Source organism: Rattus norvegicus, chromosome 9, assembly GCF_021556685.1.
Source record: "Rattus norvegicus strain SHRSP/BbbUtx chromosome 9, alternate assembly SHRSP_T2T, whole genome shotgun sequence".
Classification (NCBI taxonomy): Eukaryota; Metazoa; Chordata; class Mammalia; order Rodentia; family Muridae; genus Rattus; species Rattus norvegicus.
Window position 1 is genome coordinate 44,150,253 of NC_141542.1, and position 15,771 is coordinate 44,166,023.

Sequence of the window (15,771 nt, forward strand, 5' to 3'; positions counted from 1 at the left end):
AGGGAGATTTAATCATTTAACAAGGACAAAAAAACTTTCAGAAATGCTTATTATTACAAAGAGACACTAGGAAACTGGACTGAATTTAAAGTAATGGCAGCTACTCCATTTAAAAAATAGGCAGAGAAATTTAAAAAATCAAATGAGTACATCTCAGTAACATGGTTGCCCATTAAGCATTATTTTCCAAAGTTTTCTTTCAGTAAGCTGCATTTGCTTGTTTGTATAGTTATTTATTTATGTATGTATTCATGGAAACATTAGATACAGACCTGGTTAAATAGAAATATCCTACCCTTAAAGATGTTTTGCATCTCATAATCCTGCTTCCGGATTCTCTCAGCTAAGTGTCAGATCAATCAGAAAAGCAGCAAACACATTAATTATTTTTATTTATTTGTTTGTTTATTCTCTTTACATTTTGATTGCAGACACCCCCTTCCTCTCCTCCCAGTCCTACCCTCTTATCTCCCTTCTTCCATTTCCCTCTCCCTTATCTAACCCTGACCCTTGGGTACTCACCTACCCTGGCATGTCATGTCTCATTAGGGATAAACACAGCCTTTCCCACAGAAGTCAAAGAAAGCAGCCCAGTTATGGGAAAGAGATCAAAATGCAGAAAACATTCTGAGTCAGAGACCACTCTCACTCCAATTGTTAGGAACCTATATGAAGACCATGATGTAATTCTGCTACATATGTGTAGGATACTCAGGTCCAATCCATGCCTGCTCTTTGGTTGATGGTTCAGTCTCTGTGAGTTCCCATGGGCCCAGGATAGTTGACACTGTAGGTAGTGTGACCCCTTTAGCTCCCTTAATCTTTCCCTTGATTCCTCCACAAGACTCCCTGAGTTTTACCATACCGTAAGGGCACTGGTTGAAGTATGTTCATAGAAGCATTGTTCGTAACAGCCAGAAACTGGTAACAACCTAGATGTCCCACGACTGAAGAATGAATAAAGAAAATGTGGTCTACATAGTGGAATACTACTCAGCTATCAAAAACAAAGGCATGAGGTGTTTGGCAGGCAAATGGATGGAACTTGAGACTATCATCCTGAGTGAGATAACTGACACCCAAAAGGACACGCGTGATATATACTCACTTATAAGTGGATGTTAGCCATATAATACAGGATTCCTATGCTATACTCCATAGACCCAAAGAAGCTGACCAAGAATGAAGGCCCGAGTGAGGATGCTGGAATCTCACAATGAGAAGGCAGCTATTCTGGTAACCAGAAAATGAGTCCTTGTCAAAAGCGTGGGCATGCTGCCAGGCTGGTCTTTATTGTTAACCTTTAGCAGCATGCTCAATCCCTCTGTGTAGTGTAAATCTTCCAGATCTGACAGTGGCACTAGCATCCCAAACTAAGACAATCTGTAAATAGAACTTGATCTTAAATATGAAAATCTAAAATTCAAAGCGCTACCTATAGGCCTTTATCCCAGTTGATCTGATAGCCTTCAAGGCTTCACTTCCAATCACCCATTTCCTTCACTAACAAATACCACCTTCATTTGCTTCTCTGTGCTCCCTATACCCAGCGTTCATTCTTGAATATTAAAGCAATCACACACTACTTCTTTTAGATGTAAGAGACCTTTCTGTACCTCTATGAGAACTCTCGAACTTCTTTCTGTCTCTGTGAAAATGCCTTTGTAGATTTCACTAGGTAGTTCTCACAGCTTGTCTCTGTGTTATTGTAATCACAGTAACGCCAGAAATGTACAACCATTTTTTAAGTTAAAAATGTATATTATAAATATAATATAATTTCTCTTTCCAATTTCCTTTCTCCAATTCCTTTCTCGTACTCTGAGTCCTTGCTTTATTTCAAATTTATTGCTTTTGGTCTCTCTTTTTTTTTTTTTTTTTTGTTCTTTTTTTCGGAGCTGGGGACCGAACCCAGGGCCTTGCGCTTCCTAGGTAAGCGCTCTACCACTGAGCTAAATCCCCAGCCCCGGTCTCTTTCTTATTAAGTGTTGGCATTGTTGTTGGTGTTGGTATATGTCCATTCCTATTCCATAAATACAATCTGCTCAATACATATAAAACTACTGGTGTGATATAATTTCATGCTGCGGATTTTACGTTAGATAATTAATTGGGAGAGTTTTTTTTACATTATCTTACTTTTCTATTAATTGATGGAAAAAGAGACTTTATTAGTATTCTATATTAGAGCACTGAACTCAAGCTACACAATGATACACTGCTGATTTCACTAATTTATATGACACTAAATTTAGTTTTCCTTTCCTAGCTAGAGTCCACAAATAGTTCTTTAGTATAATTAACCTATGTAGAATTTGTACACTAATTCAATCAGATTATATCAAGCATATTTGTGAGCTTAGAAACAGTTTCAAGCTTTTAAAGAATAGCTAAATATAATGTTTCTATATTGTATAAACTGAGTAGGGTTGTGGAACTAAAGGTCTTATTAAAAAAAAAAAGCAAACTGCTGAAATGAACCAAAACAATAATAGCAAGAAAGTTCTATTTTAATATTTTAAACTACTTCCTTAAAAAAATACACTGATAATTTGATTCAGTTACCTTTAGGATTTTTATGTTAATAGCCAGAACCCAATTGTTTGGTCACTTCCTCAATTTATTGCTTAATTTTTAAGATTTGTTTTGTTTAGTTATGTGCACGTGTGTGTCTGTGTTTGTGCACATAATTGTGATTTCAGGTGCTCACAGAAGACACGAGAAGACAACAGATGCCTGGGAACTGGAATTTCAGGTAGGTGGGAATTAGCCAACATTGATACTGTGAAACAAATTCAAATCTTATGTATGTTCAACATATACTATTTGCCACAGAATAATCTTTCCATATCCTCTAATCACCAATCCTTGTAAACATTGCTTGAAAGTGAGAAGGACCGATGTGCTAGGATTCGCTAAATGAATAAACTTTTCAGAAGAACACTTCATATGAAATCCAAAGCAGGGTTTACTGGTGATGAACATTAATTTCAAGGGAATAAATGATTTGATATACTTTTAGCCTAGATTTAAGAACTACGTATTGATTTAATAGCTACTTCACGAAAAGAAATGTACTGAAGGGTATGTTAATCATTAGGTACACACAAAATGAGAAGAAAGTAGTTGTGAATGGTGAATGTGTTTTACTAAACTAATGTGTTTTACTAAATAGTATTTTATATAAGTTCAGAGGTTTACACAGTTTGAAATTACCTTGTATGAGTTATCCACTGATCTTAAAAACAATCAAACAACAACAACAAAAAAACATTATATTATTCAGAAGACCATCTGATTGTTCCCACAGAAAAAGCAAATGCCATCACAAGACTGACATTATTCTGTGACAGTAGTCAAGTATACACACAATTCTTTTGTATGCTGTATCTCATTAGAGATTCAACTTTTCATTTAATAACACTGATGGACAGTTGTTATTTTTAGCTCAATGCAGTAACAAGTTACTAGAGTTAGAGCTGTCCTGGCTAGCATGGCAGAAGTTAGAGCTTTAATTGGGATTACTTCTGGCATAAGTCAGGCAAAGGAGCAGGGTGTGTTCTATTGTCCTGGAATCTGGCCTGTTTCTTCCTCTTGTGACTTAATGGAATGTGAGGCTGTTCTGTGCCTGCAGCCCTGTAGATGGCATCTTTTCTAATAGAGCATGGTTATAAGATGCTATGGAAACATATACATCATTTCATACTGGCAATATAGCTTCTTTCCATAGAGCAAACAGTGCTCGACATTCATCTTGATTTGCACGTGCTAAACTCTAATATGGTTGTTATCCTGATTTCCAAAGCTAAGCAAGATCCAAGAATATTCAAAAGGTTGCAAACCAAGAATTTGTTTGCCTAGAGATTGTGTAGCATATATCTATATTTATCCAGATGTGCCTATCATTTTCACAATAAATACTTTGTTTATTCTTGCTATATATTTTTAAAGACAGTTAAGTAATGAACCCTAAGGTTATGTGAAAAATGCAATCAACAGTATTATAATGCTATCTTCAAATTTAACTTTAAATAATTTAAGCTGAGATGCTGGATCTCTGGGACAGTTGGTAGAGTGCAAGCCTTGAATAAAAGAGACTCTGTGTTCTATTTCCATCCATAACAACAAAACAACAACAACAACAACAACAACAACAACAACAACAACAGCAGCAGCAACAACAAAGTGGTTCTTCTTACTCTAAAGCAGAGGAAACAAAACTGTTGGTAAGATTTTCAATATCGTCTACTGCCTACACTATTCCATTTTCTTTCCATTCTTCAGTATCAACATCCTGATGATGGCAGAAATCAATGTTATTATATAAAAATAAAATAGAACAAAACACACATATATTGGGATTTTTCTTATAACCATGAGCGAATGAGATGCAAATAAAATTCAATGTTAATATTTATGAAAAAGCTTTTGGAAGAGGTCTTATACGAGCTGGCACATGCTAGCTGTAAGGTCCCTTGTCTTATTCTTTATTTTCACCTCTTTGACTCTCAAAATAACATTTGAGTCCTCAGGGAGGACTTTGGGACAATAAGGTGATTTCAAACACAAAAGTCATGTAGGAGGAAGACTGAAGACTCAGGATTCAGCTTCCATAGACTAAGTTCTTTCCTTCTTCATGACTGAGTGTAGATAACCCATAGAGTGACCTTAAAAATTACCTTATCACTAGCAGCAGCAGAAAAAAAAACTTCTAAATATGGGAATGGACAACTTTTCATTGTTATGCCTATTTTGAAATATGGTGGCATGGTCTAGTTACCATTAGATTGCTCTAAAGATTTGCCCAGTGTCAGCACATCTGCAGGGGCTCTGTGGTCAGATGGATGATGGGTGCTCATTCCTCACCTTCCCCGTCTACACAGTTGCATATTAGCTACCCATGTTTGGTCATTCACTAATTTCTTATCTGTGGTCAAATTTACACAATGTTATTGAATTTCATTAATGTCAGTGTTGTAAAATAATTTACAGTATTTCTTCTCTATAAGACTGAATTTAGTGGATTTTCCCCATGGAAACCAAACTACCTACCTCTTTGATATACCGATATTATACCTATCACAAGTGACAGCTGTTTGAAATATTTGGGCTTATTTCAATTATCTAGCTTCCTTGACATTTTGTGTTATTGGTAATAAATAGCAGTTGCTTTGTCTGAGTCTCATATGCTATGTTGCTCCTGTCTCTTTAACCTAACTTTGAAATACTTTGCTTATTTGTTAATGTAGTTTTAATATCAGTAAATATGGACTCAGAAACTATTATCATGTAAATAAATAACATTAAAATAATCTAAAAGAGATAATTTCTTCAGTCAAATTGCAATAAAATCAAACAGTAGGTCAATTGTAACATACATTACATAAGTAAATCACTATGTGATATTTGAGATCACTGGACAGCTGGCTTGGGACCCTAATATTGTTTCATAGTGTTCTCCAAAATCCCTTGCCTCATGATGTAATAGAACCCCTAGGCTTGTCACAGGATAGGGGAGATCAGCAAAACAATGGCAAGAGTAAAAGTATCCTGTCCCTGAGAACAATCTGAAGGTAAACTACTGGCCCCTAAAGTTACTATTGATTCTGTGATCTAAACGAACAAACATGCAAAGAAACAAACTCAGTAGTGGGGACAGGAAGCCCAAAGTTCAGCCAGGGCAAAATTATAGAAGAGAATGTATAATTGGCAACTCCAGCTGATTTATATTAGATGGTTGTACCCCTCTGATTTGTTGTTACCTCAGTTTACTCTATTTGAGCTACATTAATCTGCTCTGACCGATGCTGTGAGCACCCAGAGTACTGGGTTTATCTGGAACATCTATCTACTACTGATAATTTCTCCTTTGCTTGTTATACACTTATAAATTCATTGGTTCAAAACCAAAACCACAACTACCATAAATTCTTCTTGGGATATTTCAGAATATGATTTCCTGAGTATATTTTAATGGGACCTTTCCAAGTATAATAACACACCAGAAAAGTATTGGTGTCCAAAGTATTCATTTTTTAATTAATCATTTGGAACATACAAAGAAATTGGTTTCATTGTGACAGTGTATACCTACTCGCATGCCATTCATGTCATGCCCTTTTCACCCCACTTACTTTCCCCTTTCCCCACTCTTGTTCCTCTACCTTCTCATTTTTTAGACCTTTTCCTACCTTGTATAGAGTTTTTTCCTGCCTTTTTGGCCTATATTGTATACTATGTATTATATAATATATAATCTATTTTTAAATATGTAGAAAATGTAAAATTTGTCTTTCTATGTCTAGTTATTTCTCTTAACCTAATTACCCCTCTTTACATATATGCGTGGGTTTTTTTGTGTATGTGTGTGCATGTATGTGTTTATGACATATATATGGCATATATAAGAACAAAATGTCATATACGACATATATGGCATATATACAATATATGACATTTTCTTTATCTCTTCATCTGTGGATGCTCATCATCTAGAATGATTATATTTGGCATTAAGAATGGAGCAGATATAAGCATGGATGTGCTAGTTTCTCTGTGGTGTGATGACTTAGAATCCTTTGATTTTATACCCATGTGTGAGACAGCTGGATTGTACAGTAGTTTTGCATGTAATCTTCTAAGGCATCCTCATGCTATTTTCCAAAAATTCTGTACCAGGTACCTTTTCAGGGGAGTGAATAAGGGTTATCTTTTGTGTGCATTCTTGTCAGTGTTTATTATAATTTTTTTTATTTCTTTTTCAGGAAAAAAACCCCAACATTTATTACCAAGAAACCATAGGGGAAAACAATGACTGAGCAGATGGAACCTCTTCTGGAAGGCTTCCTGGTATGGGGAGGCAAAGATGGCCTGAGGTACCTGCTCTTTGACCTTTGCTGGTAAGGTCTACCTCAGGTCAGAGGCTTCCTGGGCAGCAATACCTGACTGGTCCTGGCCTCCATTTCTCCTGTGCTTGGCTGAATGGTTCACTTTGGAGCTCACAGGTTGACCATGGTCTATTTCTTCTTTTGAACTTTGATATGGATCACACACCTTAAGGACTAAGCCTGGCTGGTGTTTGTTACCAGTTATTTCATATCTGAGTAAAAGTTTGCACCCCTCAGGACATCTATGTGGACAGCTCCCCTTTCTACTCTTCCTTTTCATCTGACCTGGCTCACAGGTTATAGAGTCAGCAAGACCTAACTGCTGCCTTTCTCCAATTACTCTGCAACCGTGTGGACTGTCCTTCCTCTCGGGTGTGGGAAGGTAGTCAGAGTCTCTTCTCTTCACACTCTCCGGATGTCTGTCTTGGGTTCTCTGGGTATTAACACGCAACAGCACTTTTTCTCCAGCTCCTCCGTACTGGAACGAAAGGTTGTGCCACTTGGTGCTTTTATGTGGACAGGAGTCCATTCCACTCCTTGTACTTTGATCTGAGTCACAGGCTTTCAGGTCAGAAAGACTTGACTGTATTCTGTGCCGACATGGATGGTCGTTCTGATTTGGAGTGAGGAGGTTGTCAAATGCCATTCTTCTCTGTTGGTCATAGGCTCTCTGGGCATTTACACTGGGTTGTGGTTTGTCCATAATTTCTCTATGTCTAGGTGAATGGTTATATATTTTAGGCTTTCTATGTGGAGAGCATACTTTTCCACTCTCTGTTCTAATTTCATCTGGGCCAGGGTTTCGCTGGGCAGCAACAACTGACTGCTCCTGGCCTCCAGTCTTCCTGTCCTTGACTGGGTGGTTCTCTTTGGACCTCATAAGTTGACCATGGCCCATACTTTTCTTTGTATTTTCACATGGGTCAAGGGCTTTATGGCTAATACCTGGTTCCTGTTTTTCTCTAATTTCTGTGTATCTAGCTGAATGGTTGTGCCCCACCATGCTTCTGTGTGGAGAGCCTCCAATTCCAATTTTTGTTGTCATTTGACCTGGGTCACCGGCTTTCTGGTCAGAAAGCTTGTCCCCAGTTCCCCTGCAACAATATAGAATGTCATTTCTCAAGGGAGTACGGTGCTGGTCAAAGCCTGTTTCTCTTTTTAATTTGTTCAGACGTTGGTGACAGACTTTCTGGGCATCAACCCCTGACTGTGGTTTGTATCCAGTTCTTCTGAATGTGAAAGAGTGGCTGTGCTCCTTAGGGCAGACATGGCTACCGCTCATTCTTCCTGCTGGTTTGCTATGTTTTGGGTCATAGGAACCTTTGGAAGAGCAGGTAGAGCCACGCAGCTGGAATGTCAATGATTCCATTTTATACTCTTGTACCTGGGTCACAGGTTCTCTGGTCAGTTTTGATTGGTCATCTAAATTATTCATCAAGTTCTGGACCAGAACATTTATGAGGGATTGTAGTTTAACTGCTGTACTGTAGATGAGATTTTCTCTACCCACTACTTGTGTCTGCTTAGTACTTGGTGTGGGGATTTCATTATTCAAAGAATGCCCCTGCCCCTCGAATTCTGTGCTGAGGTTTTCATATTGTGAAGAATACCTTGAGATGATCTTGAAGGAGCTTTGAGAAGAAACCTTGATTTTTCTTTCTATATTAAAGGAAGACTGACTCTCAGTCTTGACTGTATTGTTGAGCTGGGTGAAACTTGGGATAGAAGGACTTATTCTCCCAAGCCTTTCTTCCTGGCTTATGTCTCCAGGGTTCAAAATACTGGACCTCTCTTCAGAGGGATGAAATACATTGTCATTCTTTGCTTCAGTTTTATCCTTGTGGACTCTGAACTCCTGAGTCTCCACACTCTGATTACTACTCATGAGGAGATCACCTAAGCCCTGAGAATCCTTGGGGTCTTGCCATCCATTCTGGAGACTGGGCAGTGAGTTCTGTGAGGGCAAGCTTACCATGGCAGGGTGTACTGTATTAGGTTCATTTGGATGAGGGCTCACAGACCAGGCTTGTGGCTGCTTGTTTGCTTTCAAGTCATTGTTACTATACTCCTTTGTTTTTAAATCCACATCCTCTGAATTTGGTGGGGCAGGTGTTTGGAGATGGCCTTGGCTTCTTTTGGTCTCCATGGGCTCAAAGTCCTCAAGACTGGTATTTAAGGCTTGTCCATTGGTAATCTCACCAGATCCCAGATTCACCCTCCATGTATGAGGTGGCTCTTTTACCATCAATGTGTTGGTTTGTTTGGCCCATGATGATGAAACGCTGTCTTCAATGTCCACAGTTGTTGCACTCCAGGTCGGTTGTCCTGAGGCCACAGCCTCAGACTTCTTCCAGGGTACATTAGACATTTCTGGGCTGGTATTTGGTTGCAGGATATATCTCCCAGTCCCTTGGATAGTCCTGCTCTGCTGGGGTTGTACCTGGAAGCAGAGAGCATGGGGCTGAACACTCTGATATCTCTGCCATTGATCTGGATCAGACCTTGAGTACCCATGGCTGGTAGTAGGTGGGAGGGCTCTTTTGGTCTGCTGAACCTGGGGAGGTGAGTGTTCAAGCAGAGAACTTTGCAGCCTGGCAGATGATACAGTTTTTACCCTTATCCCCCCTGGATCCTGGTGATGCAATTTTTCCAGGATTGTGGCAGCCTTGGAAAAGTATTCGGCCCTGGAAACACAAGGTAACCTTGTGCGTTTCATAGGAAGCTGCATGGTGTTTAATTCAAGCTTCATTTTCGTCTTTGGATCAAGGAAGAAAAGGTCCTCAGTGGTGTTTATAGAAAGCAGCTCATCTGTCCTCAGTGCAGGGTTCTTAGTTTCCAGACCCTTCCCAGAGGTGCTGCTTGAAGGGCAAGGCAGAAATTCAACCCTGAGGCTCTCATTGATGGTGCTAAGTAGATTGCTGTTTTCTAAGGCTTCCTGTTTGGGATCCCCTGTGAGCACGGACCCCACCGTCTGGCTATAGTTGCAACTTTTGGAGTTGAGGATGGAGAGCTGTGCAGGCTGGTTGAGTTCAGGCCAGTTCTTGCAATAACCATCACTGTTTGGTTGGGAATCTCCCTGAAGCTGTGTCAGTTCCATAGATGGGAGGAATCTGAAATGAGTTCCTTGTTGTGCTTCCACATTAATTTCCTTCTCTTCATGCTGTGACTCCTTGTGCTGGTGGACCATTTGATAATGCTCAGGAGGGATGGAGGCTGACCTGGTATTTTTGGTGGGCAGGGTGCACCTGGGTGAGCTCTCAGTGGGCTGGCTAATGGCGACTTGACAGTTTTGGATATTGCAGTCTGCAGTGTCTTTCCAATTTAGTTTATGTTGCCAGAGCTCATTTACAGTTGGAAGTGATGTCTGTATCCCTACCTCAGTGGTAGCACATGATAGTCTAGAGGACCTACTCTGGAACGAAGAAAGTGTTTGGTTTGGTATAGAGCTGGGGAGGTTTTTGAGTTCCTGGAACCCTGTCATACCTACCAAGCTTGGTGTGACAAATGGGTGGGGCAATGGCTTGTCCAGAAAAACCTGTGAAGGTTCTTTATCCAGGGGTAAAGCATGAATGAGGTCACATGCATCTCTAAACCTCACAGTTTTACGTTCTCCCGAAGAGGAATTTCTGGAGACCCAGGCAGTAGCCACAACCGACTCAGAGAGCACAGAGGTTATGCCCCATAAAAATTGGTTAAAATTCTGCTGTATGAGAGCCTCTAAGACCTTGAGGTACGAAAACAGCTGAGGGAGGGAAAGCTGATTTAGTTTCTCCTTAGAGTTCCAAAAGGGGTGGGGAGAGGAGACCAGAAAAGGATGCTGGATGGGGCTTTCCATAGATTGCGATGCAGTCTGGATATCCAGAGAATTCTTTTGACTATCTCTGGAACCTTTTACAGTAACAGTTTTCTTCCTGGTCTTGCTCTGCCTCCTCTTCACCACCTGCCAGTTAGAAACAACACAAATGAGTTGGGGTCCCCTTTTCTCTCTTGTAGACAAGCTGCCTGGTCTCCGTGCTCATGGATAACATGAAATCTGTATTTTCCAGAGCGCTCTCTCTCTCTCTCTCTCTCTCTCTCTCTCTCATCCCTCCATGACTCATTCTTACTGCGCATAAACGCATATCCTTTTGTCCTTGTTGAGAAAAGAGCAGAAGGGGCTGTCTATACCACCACACTTACCATGGGTGTGCTAAGTCAGTGTTCCTCAGACAGGATCCCCAGACAGGATCCTACCCAAGACTGAGCTCTGTAGCTGACCCTGTGCTGTCAGGTGATATCTGCTTCATCGGACCACAGGGCACGCAATCCCTGATCTGACGTCCTTGGTCTCATCACCTGCTTCACATCAGCTCAGCACAAACAAAAGCAATCGCCTGAACAGAGGAGAGCTGATCTTTCTCTGATCTTGTCCTGTGTCCCCACCAACTCAGAAATGCAGTCTGTCCATGGAGGCACAGTCGTCCTTAGTGACCTCTCTGCCACCCTATAAATATGGTCTAAGAGCCTCAGGCAGACAGCTCAGGACACTCTCACCTCTCTCCTGCCTAAAGACTGATGTGCTGCTAGGCCTGGAGATTTCCACTCACCTCTCTGTACATAGACTTTAGCTATGTTGTAGTTTCTTCTTTCTTTCACCCTTTCCCATCCTTTTCTTCTACCCTTTCAATCCCCTAACACTAGATAAGAGAGAAAAAAATGGATGGAGGGGAAAAGGGGGGATGTTACTGTTAGAGTACTTCCGATTGGTTCCAGAGGTTTAGTTTCTCTGGGGCACGTTTAATCTTGACCTCCGGGATATCAAATTCTTCTTTCTTCTTTTCACACCTCTACTTAACAAACCAGAAACACCAACAACCAATAGCATACAATCAACAACCAACAACCCTCCCCATGACTCTCAAGGCTTTAGCATTTATAGAAACTCTGAAAAGTCCCCAGAATTCCAATCATCACAGAAATGCAGAAATTATCAACTGAAGGCAGAATCATGCCCCTGCTAGAGTGTGAGGCAAATCAATGTCAGTTACTCTGGACAAGCTGGAACAACCACATATCCCACCCCTGAGACTTGAAAACAAACAAACAAAACCAGAAAAATACATATTCTTAGATTTCTGTTTTTTTTTAAATGTCAATTTTTTTTACTAAACCTTTCTAAGAAACGTGAAAGTAACAATCATGAACAAAAGTCTGCCTTTTCATTGTGTGTCAACCAAGGCTTTCCTCACCTCTGAGATGTTCTTTTTGCTCCCGGGTGGTGGTGACCCTGGATACTCCTTCAGGAATGGGATCAGTAGGAAAAAGAGCCCCACTCCACACAGAATGGCAAAGATTATGTCCATTACTGTGGACATGGAGCTGGAGCTCATCCAGAAGTCACTAATGCTATTCATCAGAAGGAGGAGAGTCTCCATCTTCTGAATAGCAGTGCATTTCTCAGGCTACTGAGTCCTGGGGTACAGCTTCTGGCTTGTCAAGAGGGCTCAGGCTACATCACACAGATGAGGCCTCCTCATCACAAAGGGCCATTGGCAGGAGCGAGAGTGCCACAGCCCCTCCCCATCCTCTAGCCCAGGAGCCCCACCCACCTCCTGGCTTTCCCTACTCCCTCCTTCCAAAACCTGCTGTTGAAGAAGCTAAAGACAGATCCTTCTTAATATTGTTTCTCTGCCTGAGTCCCAGAGTTCCGCTGCTTGAATCCATCATGTTCTTACTTTTTGACAAAATGGGCTTCTCTATGGAAGTTGAATTGTTTCTTAGGGATTATTACTTTCATGATATTTTCTGACTACACATCCAAGTCTCTTCATTCTGAGATCATAGCTTATTTTTCCAGTAAATTATTTTTATTAATAGTTTTATTTATTTATATTTCATATATTGTCCCCCTTCTCGATCCCATTTCCATGAAACCCCACCCCACCACATACTCCCTTCACTTTGCCTCTAAGAGGGTGCTCACAACCCTAACTCACATCCATCACTATAGCATCTCCTTTCTTTAGGGTATCAAGTCTCTATAGGGACCAAGCACATATCTTCCCACTGAGGCCAGATAAGGCAGTCCTCTGATACATATGTAGCAGAAGCAACAGACTAGCACATGTGTGCTCTTTGGTGGTGGCTTAGTCCCTGTGAGCTCTGAGGGGTCCAGTTAGTTGATATTATTTTTCTTTTTATGGGATTGCAAACCCTTCAGCTCTTTCAGTGCTGAAATCTTCCACTGGGGACCACATACTCAGCCCAATGTTTGGCTTTGGTATTTGCACCTGCCTTAGGTTCTTGCAGAGTCTCTAAGAGGACAGCCATACGAGGCTTCTGTCTGCAAGCACTTCTTGGCATTAGTAATCATGTAAAGGTTTGGTGCCTGCAGCTGGAGTGGATCCCAAGATGAGGTGGTCTCTAGATGGCCTTTCCTTCAGTCTCTGGTCCACTTTTGTACCTGTGTTTCCTTTAGACGGGAAAAATTCTGGGTTAAAAATTTTGAGATGGCTACCAGCCCCAGCCCTCAAATGGGGGTCATGTCTATTTACTGGATATTGTCTCTTCATGTTCTTCTGCCCTGCTCTTAAGCATTTCTGCTAATGTCATCCCCATTAGGTCCTGGGAACCTCTCACATGCCTTGTATCTGCGACTATCTAGTGATTCCCATATTCTGTCCTCCACGATGCAGAATATTTTTACCCATTCTCCTGGCTCTCTAAGCTTCTCTCCTCTTTTCCTCATACATGATCCCTCCTTTTTCTTCCCCCTTCCCTCTCACACTCAGGTTCCCCTTCCCACTGCTTTCTATAATTACTGTGTTCCCCCTTCTAAGTAGGAGTCAAGCACACACACTTGGGTCTTCTTCCTTGTTAAGTTTCCTATGGTCTGTGAATTTTATCCTGGGTGTTCTGAGCTTTTTGGCTAATATCAACTTATCACTGGGGACATACCATTGTATGTCATCTTGTGAATGTGTTAGCTCACTCAGCGTGATATTGTCTAGTTCCATCCATTTGCCTGCAAAATTCATGATGTCCTTGTTTAGTCGTATTCCATTGTGTAAATGCATCACATTTCCTGTATCCATTCTTCTATTGATGGACATCTGGCTTGTTTCCAACTTCCTATTATTATAAATAAGACTGCTATGATCATAGTAGAGCATGTGCCCCTGTGACATGGTAGAGCATCTTTTGGGTATATGCCCAGGAGCGGTATAGCTGGGTCTTCAGGTAGAACTATTTCCAATTTTCCATGGACCCAGCACATTGGTTCCCCACCAGCAGTGGAGGAATGTATTTTCTCCATGTCAGCATCAGCTGTTCCCTGAGTTTTTGATCTTAGCTCTTCTGATTGTTGGATGGTGGAATCTCAGCGTCATTTTTATTTGCATTTCCCTGATAACTACAGATGTTGAACATGTCTTTATGTGCTTCTATGCCATTCAAATTTCCTCACTTAAGAATTCTCTGTTTAGCTACGTACCTCATTTTGAATTGGGTTATTTGATTTCCTGGGTCTAACTTCTTGAGTTCTTTGCATATTTTGGATATTAGCCTTCTAACAGATATGGAGTTTGTAAAAGAACTTTCCCCAATCCATAGAATATTGTTTTGTCCTATAGACAGTGGTCTTTGCCTCACAGAAGCTTTTTGGTTTCATGAGGTCACATTTGTCAGTTGTTGAACTTAGAGTCTGAGCCAGTGGTGTTCTGTTCAGGAAAATTTCCCCTATTCCATTGTTTTCAAGGATATTTCCACTCTCTCTTTTCTATGATTCAGTGTATCTGGTTTTATGTGGAGGTCCTTGATCCACTTGAACTTGAGCATTGTACAAGGAATTAAAAATGCATCAGTTTGCTTTCTTCTACATGCACACTGCCAGTTAGACCAGCACCATTTGTTGAAGATACTTCCTTTTTCCCACTGTATGGTTTTTCCTTCTTTGTCAAAGATCAAGTAACCAAAGGTGTGTGGGTTTATTTCTGGGTCTTCCATACTTTTCCATTGACAGACATGTCTGTCTCTGTACCAATACCTTGTGATTATTATCACTATTGCTCTGTAGTACTGCTTGAGGTCAGGGGTGGCAATTCCCCCAGAAGTTCTTTTATTGTTGAGAATTGTTTTTGACATCCTGGGTATTTCATTACTCCAGATGAAATTGAACATTCTCTTTTTCTCTCTGTGAAGAACTGAGTTAAAATTTTGATGATGATTACATTGAATATGTAGATTGCTTTTGGCCAAGTGGCCATTTTCACTATGTCAATCAAAAGGATGCAAGAACATAGGAGATCTTTCCATCTTTTGATGTCTTCCTCATTGAAGTTCTTGTCATACAAATATTCCACTGCTTGGTTAGAGTTACACCAAGATACTTTATATTATTTGTGACTATTGTGAAGATTGTTCTTTCTCTAATTTCTTTTTCAACCTATTTATTCTTTGTATCCAGGAAGGCTACTGACTTGTTTGTGTTAATTTTATACCCAACCACTTTGCTGAAGTTGTTTATCAGGGCTACGAGTGTTTTGGTGGAATTTTGGGGATCTGTACTATCATATCATCTGAAAACAGTGATACCTTGACTGCTTCCTTTCCACTATACATAACTTTGACCTCTTTTTGTAGATAGCTTTTGGTAAAATGGCCATTTTTACTATATTAATCCTGCCAATCCATGAGCATGGGAAATCTTTCCATGTTCTGAGATGTTCAACTTCTTTCTTCAGAGACTTTAAGTTCTTGTCATACAGATCATTCACTTGCTTGGTTAAAGTCACATTGAGGTATTTTATATTATTTGGGACTAATATGAAGGGTGTTATTTCCCGAATTTCTTTCTCAGCTTGTTTCTCTTTTGTTATCTAATTTCTTTAGCTAGAACTTCAAGTAC

General features: G+C 40.3%; 1 protein-coding gene across 1 annotated transcript; it reads right to left on the minus strand.

Annotated features, from left to right (window-relative positions):
* Positions 1-6,708: 6,708 nt before the first annotated feature.
* Positions 6,709-12,333, minus strand: Spata31e1l1 (SPATA31 subfamily E, member 1 like 1). Its single transcript, XM_087568153.1, has 2 exons — positions 12,116-12,333; positions 6,709-10,827 (listed from the first exon to the last, which is right to left on the minus strand). The coding sequence occupies exons 1-2, from the start codon at positions 12,299-12,301 to the stop codon at positions 6,907-6,909; spliced, it is 4,107 nt and encodes a 1,368-aa protein (XP_087424279.1). The 5' UTR covers positions 12,302-12,333; the 3' UTR covers positions 6,709-6,906.
* Between the last annotated feature and the right edge of the window lie 3,438 nt (positions 12,334-15,771).